At 43.3% G+C, this 6,734-nt stretch overlaps 1 protein-coding gene across 1 annotated transcript in view; it reads left to right on the top strand.

Annotated features, from left to right (window-relative positions):
- Positions 1-4,824: 4,824 nt before the first annotated feature.
- The window catches only part of fadd (Fas (tnfrsf6)-associated via death domain), a 4,417-nt gene continuing 2,507 nt past the window's right edge, over positions 4,825-6,734 (top strand). The window contains exon 1 of the mRNA XM_050043581.1: positions 4,825-5,273. Within this exon, the coding sequence (XP_049899538.1) occupies positions 4,976-5,273 (298 nt within the window). The 5' untranslated portion in view covers positions 4,825-4,975. The remainder of the gene's footprint in view (positions 5,274-6,734) is intronic.

Here is a 6,734-nt window from a genome sequence, read left to right as displayed (position 1 = left end):
TTGGGCGCGTGGGGGGGGGCGAGAGAGGGGGGGGGGGGAGGTGGGGGGGGGGGGGGGGGCGTAAACGAGAACAAAGCACTGAATTAGAAAAATTAAATGTTATGTTCTTATTGTTTTACAGCAGTTACATTCCAAAACACAAATAAAAACCCACAACGCAGCACAACCCTGCAGGGCGGTGCTGTATTGCTGGATTTTGTGTGAATTCAACTGAAGCGTATGCTACACCCTGTCCGCCTGGCTTCTCTGCTCTGTGTGTGGGGCTCAACCTCACCCTCTGCTAAAGTTGTGCTAAATTTATGATCTAATATCTATTTTGGAAGTGTTGGTGGTGCTTTTTGTTGTTGGCTTTGGTCATGGGTGGCGCGTGGCAGAGAGTCGCTCATCGGGATGTGGAAATCAGCTCAACAGTCTGTAAACTCTCCCTTTGCCAACTTCTAGCTAGATGCTAACTGCCAGTTTGAGGTTTCCAAATGTAAACATTGAGGAAAGATGGAGAAGATGGCACCAGCTGAACGAGCATCCATGATAGCCATTGTTTAAATAAACTAGACGATCTCGACGTGCCGCATCCTACGGGATATCAGGAACTGTAATATCCGTTGATTTCACCAGAACTTAGCTAAATCCTGGAAACTGCCAGGACGCACTTTACGGTGAATCAGGACTGGTGTGTCTGTGGGAATGTGAGGTGCTGTCCTGTTCCTGCTGTGGATCACTGAGGTTGCTGCAGTGCGGCACTGCCCTTGTAACTATGTGCTGTCTTATTGAGGTCAGATGTTCGGACACTTTTACAACCAGAAACCATGGATTACCAGGAACATCCTGAAACATGGACAATTATAAAGCAGCAGCCAACGATGTAAGAAGAAACAATAAGGTCTAAATTACAGTGCACAAGTTAAAGGAGCTGATGGATCACATTTCACTGGAGTTGTACCTTGTATATTTCATGTGAGAAAAAATGGTTGAATGATTTAAAAAAAGAAAATAAAGGCAGACGACAGGTTCTCCGAAGGTACAGACACCACCACACACTACTAGTGCGTCATAAGTGCTGATTGAGACTGATTACCTCTGTATGAGTCAATATATTGATTTCTTTTGTAGGAGAATCCTGCATAGCATGCCTTTAGGGGGTCTCTGCATTTGGCTTTGGCTCAAGTAGGAATTTTCAGCTTCTTGATTACTCTGGAAAGCAGCGCCAGCGACTTGCCCAAGGGCACCACAGTGACAGTTGTCGAGGCGACCGCTTTACTGTCTGACTCTTAGCCTGCCTTATATCCTCCCAGCCGCTCCAGGGATTACCTAAACTGTCACTGGCTCATTTAAAATTTACATTTAGCAGTTTTCACACAAAGGGATAGTCAAAATGGGAAAGGCCACACTGTTGCTATATTATTATCATGCCTTATATTAACCTTGTAAATGAATTTGGCATTTTCCTAAAGCTGCAACTCTTTAAATATTCAAGCACAAAAGACTGAATGATATTTTTTTGTATTTATCAAACTGCAAAAACTCGTTGGGAGTGACTGGATACCACTCTGGAGATAAATGTGTAAATGTGCTGTCGGCTGAAATGTGCAGTCACACGTACAGTCTACACTCATCGATGTGTCACATCCTGCCCCCTGCTGTAAATATATTGAACTACCCCAAATTTAAGCCCTCAACCCAGACTGATAGAATGTATTATTAATATTATTATTTTTAATTTTCAGTGATTTGTAATCACTGTTAGGTCAAGATATTGTATAGCTGTTTTTTTGTAGTTTCATGATAATGCATTTCCAAGTGCGTTAAATGTGTTGAAAGGGTTTTTTCAGCCCACAGGGGACCACTGATCTGATATACGTAGTGTCTTAATTTTTATTCATTATTTAATGTACTAGAAACCATCAATAAGGACCTATTTCGCTGTACCTGGATGGAAACATCGCTCACTACAGACTACAAGGACATTTTTATCACAAAAGACCTTACTTCTTCCTGGGATGTGACCTGCTCTTCTGAGCAAAGACTGCACATTTTATTTTTACCAAATCTTAATACTGTTGATACTCTGTTTGTAAGTAGGGTTAGTGTTGATATTCAGTGATAGATGACATGCTGCCGCGGGGCCTGCAGAGCCTGTTTTAGCTACAATGATCTTTTCCTGAGAATCTCTTATAACCTGATGTCACATGTGAAGACCCTCCCTCGATGTCCCTCATGAGATGTCCTCCCACCCTCTGTGGCCATGTTGTATTTACAGCATCAATAAAACACTGCAAGTTGTTGTGACATGCTGATATCTATTGTAATGTATGTCAAAGCACATTTCACAACATGCGTGAGTGTATATGCATGTATAACTGACTCGTCTGTCTCTGATAATTTGAGTCTTTTTTGTTTAACTGCAAATAAATGAGAGATAAACTGCCTGGAGTTTGCATTTTTTTTTTTAAATGTCTACATTTCATTTTGAGAGATGGGCAGCACGTTGTTCACTCTCACATGAAGTTAACTAGGCTACTTTATGCAAATCAGGGGCATCCAGTGCGACTCACCACCTCTGGAAACTCCCCTAAACTTTTAAACTAATCTCGTCAAACAAACAAAATAAACACTGGAAATAAGGAATTATTCATTACTCATTACATTGTAAAGTTTTTTATAGGTTATTTATTAGACATTGTGGATACAAGCAGCTGAAATTAGTTTCCTCCGAGGGGTGGCTGGGCTCAGCCATAGAGATAGGATAAGGAGCTCGGAGTAGAGCCGCTGCTCCTTCGTGTCGATAGGGGTCAGTTGAGGTGGTTCTTGCGTCTGATCAGGATCCTCCTCGGCCCCTCATGTTAGAGGTGTTCCAGGCACGTCCAACTGGTAGGAGGCCCCGGGGCAGACCCAGAACACACTGGAGGGATTACATGTATTACATATCTGATTGGATGGATGGATGGATGGATGGATGGATGGATGGATATTTATAGTTTATGGAGAGTAGGCATATATTTTATAACATAAAATGGCTACTTTACAAAAAAGAAAAGAAAAACATGATGGAGAAGGGTTTGCCTTTTCAAAGGCACATTTGAACACAGGCATATTTCTAAGGTAGCAATCCAAAGCCCCATTTCCAACAAGCAGTACAGTACGTTTCAGTTCGGTACGTTTTTTTTTTTCCGTTTCCACTGTGAAAAGTTGTGGATGGTACCACTGGAGCCGTTCCACACTGTCCCCATGTTTGGTCCCCCCTCTGTTGGTGTACCTAGCACACAGATCTGGTACTAAAAGGTGGAGCTGTGAACACTGCAGTCTAATTGGTCAATAGAGGACGGTCACTCTGCTCAGGGCTGAGTTGTGTCTGGTTTTGAGGCTCATCAATCAATCAATCAATTTTATTTATAAAGCCCAATACCACAAATCAGAGTTTGCCTCACAGGGCTTTACAGCATACGACATCCCTCTGTCCTTAGGACCCTCACAGCGGATAAAGAAAAACTCCCCCAAAAAAAACCTTTAACGGGGGAAAAAAACGGTAGAAACCTCAGGAAGAGCAACTGCTCATGTAACCACTGTTCATACCGTGGAGAGTTTTATTAGTAAACTGTAACTTTAAAATGAAAGGATGTTTCGCTGCCTCTCACAGCAGCTGGAGTCAGACTTAATTCACTGGGCCGACTGCCGACAACTTTTAAGGTGGAACATTAACTTGTAATGTTACTCAATGTATGAGCTGACAACGTGACTCAATCAATACACCTTAAATATTCCATATGACAACTTTGACCATTACTTTAGTTTTTATATGACATACACTTTTAGTAATGAGTGGATCTTCAAGTGTTTACATGTCTCAGTTTCAGCGGGGTTATGTGAACTGCATATATTCTGATCCTCACTTTAAGAAAAAAAAAAAGGGTTGCATAGCTTCGGCTACAGCAACACTAAACCCCTGAGCTTGCCTGAGAAGGAGTAAATTCACAAACCCGCTATTTGATGGAGAGAGACTCTCACTGCAGCCTGTTTTATTTTGTTCAGAAAATGGCGGCATGAATTGTTCTGTGGACGATAAACGAGGTGAAGACTTCCATCTGTGGAAACACTGGGGTCTACGTACCATGTCTGAAGGGTTACTTTTGGTTCCAAAGGTACCATACCGAAAGTGTTTGGTGGAAATGGGTCTATAATTGGAGGGCCCCCTCACCCCATGGGCCCCAGTGCAGCCGCCCTACCTGCACAGTCTGTATTTACACCCCTGCACAATATACAGTACATTACTCAAAATAAATGAGGCCAAGAAATCTAGTCTCATTCAGGGAGGTATGCTGTACTTTGCCTGGCTAGTAACATGTCCTCAGAATATTTACAGCACGTAGGGAATAATGACTTCAGCTTACAGTGGATGAAACAACTTGGGGAGAAGTTTGGCAGATGGCGAGGTAAATCTCAATATGTATATTGTATTATTATATCTATATTATGAAGTAAAAGTGGTCATAAAAAAAAATAAAATTTGGGGTGTGGGTGTTCCCACAGACTTCCCTGAAGGTTTGGGCGCCTCTTTTTCTGCACCTGACATCNTTGGGGAGAAGTTTGGCAGATGGCGAGGTAAATCTCAATATGTATATTGTATTTTTATATCTATATTATGAAGTAAAAACGGTCATAAAAAAATAAAATTTGGGGTGTGGGTGTTCCCACAGACTTCCCTTAAGGTTTGGGTGCCTCTTTTTCTGCACCTGACATCTTACGTCATCCAGGTGTGACTGAAAGCAAGCAGAAACCAAACAAGAACAGGGATCAATGCAAAGTATCAGATCAGCACCCACAGCAGGCAGCTGAGCAGATCCACACCTGATTCAGGATCTGAGCAACAGTTAAAGAATTTCACCGGAACCTGTGAAGGAGATGAACTCAGAGACAAACAGGCGGAAGTGAAAGTAAAGCCCAAGTGTTTCCTAGTTCATAGACGGAGTGGCACAGAGTCATGAGCGCTCTACAGTTTAACAGTGTTTTACTGGAGATTTCTAACCAGCTGTCCGCCGAGCAGCTGGAGAAACTAAAGTTTCTGAACCAAGACATCGGGAAACGGGAGCTGGAGAAGATTAACACCGGAATCAGACTGTTTCAGGTCCTGTCGGAGAGACGCAAACTGTCAGCAGACAACACGGAGTGGCTGTGTGAGCTCCTCAGGAAGATCCAACGACCGGACCTCTCCGAGAAGTTGAACAATTATGAAAGTCAAGCTGGATTTAACGACAACCAACCGGACGAGGAGGAGAGAGGTCGGTTCACGGTAACGTTATGAGACACACGGTGCTGTGGAGCCACAGGGGCGGTGTTCAGGAAACACAGTGTCTCGAGGAAGTTACTGCTGTCACTAAGTTACTACTACTATTACTACTAACCTACTACTACTACCAGGCTACTACCACAAACACCAGTTACTATCCCACTACTATAAAGCTACTAACTAAAAGCAGTGGCGGCTTTAAGGGGGGGCCACAGCCCCTTGATACATTTTCTGGCCCCCTTTGTAAAAATAATTGGAGACTGACATGATTGCTTTTAAGGACGCAATCACACTGTCGCTATTTGGTCCGCTTTAAACGAACCCTGGTCCGCTTCCACGGATAGTTCGGCTCGTTTGGAGTGGTGTGAACGTTCATTCGAACTCTGGTGCGGACCAATCAAGCGAACCCTGGTCTGTTTGAAAACTGGAGGTCTGGGATCGCTTGCAAGTGAACCCTCTTGCGGTTCGCTTACAGTGGGAAATGCAATCGGAGTATTCAGCGAACCAAAGAGAGGAAGTGACGTAGAGCGCAGTGCATTTTGGGAAGAAAAAAACAAAGCCAACAGTGTGAATCGGGAGAAGCAGGTTAAAAAAAATAAAAAGGCTCCTACTGGGCAGCTTTGAACATCAAAGTAAAAACAGAAATCCCAAGACTGCATAAATTTGGTGTTGCCCCATTGTTTTTGTGGTGACCAGGCCGGCTGAAGGGAATGGATTCCCGTTTTCGGTCCTGGCCAATTGATGAGCCAGGTTTTCTTATTCCTCATGCTTTCTTTCTTCCTGGTCAGTGGTCGTTTCAGGCAATACTGCCCCCAAACGAGCAGCTGTTGTAACTGTGTGATGTTGTCCAGGTGGTTTGGTCGCTTTAAAAGGTGCACTGTGAAAGTGAACCGAACCACATGAAGGTGTGAAATTTTCAGCATTCCCGCCCAATCCCAGTCCTGGTGCGAATGTGCCCTAAGAGGCTGTGGCATGCTTATTTTTTAAGCTAGCCTTAAGGGATAGACTCTTTTACTGCGACTTAACAGTATGACGTTTTTTGGTGGGTGGGACTTAGCTGGAGGCAAAACAATTCTCCACAGACATTAGCTAGTGCTAGCTAGCTAGTTCTGCTGGCTTGTTTGAGGTTACATTCAGACCTAGAGTTGTCTTGCTTTGGTCTGAATCAGGGACTAATTTTGTTACAGAGTTGTATAATTGTCTAGAGTTGGTTCGTGTTCTCACGGCAGCATTTACAAGACGACCAGATAAAATGCTTTGTGTGAGAAAGCTGCTCTGATTGGTCAGAATTTCCATGTGGGAAAAATCCAGGAAGTAAAGCAAACGTTGAAGAAGAGTACACTTGCAAGATAAATGCAACACTTTCTAATGTCACAATGGAGGGACAACTACGCAGGTTGATTTTAGCGCTGCTCATCGTGGACTATATTGCTTTCATTGTTCATTTTAGTCA

The sequence above is a fragment of the Epinephelus moara genome, chromosome 1 (assembly GCF_006386435.1).
Source record: "Epinephelus moara isolate mb chromosome 1, YSFRI_EMoa_1.0, whole genome shotgun sequence".
NCBI classification, from domain to species: Eukaryota; Metazoa; Chordata; class Actinopteri; order Perciformes; family Serranidae; genus Epinephelus; species Epinephelus moara.
The sequence above is the reverse complement of the archived record's forward strand: the minus strand, read 5'-3'. Positions and strand labels throughout refer to the sequence as shown.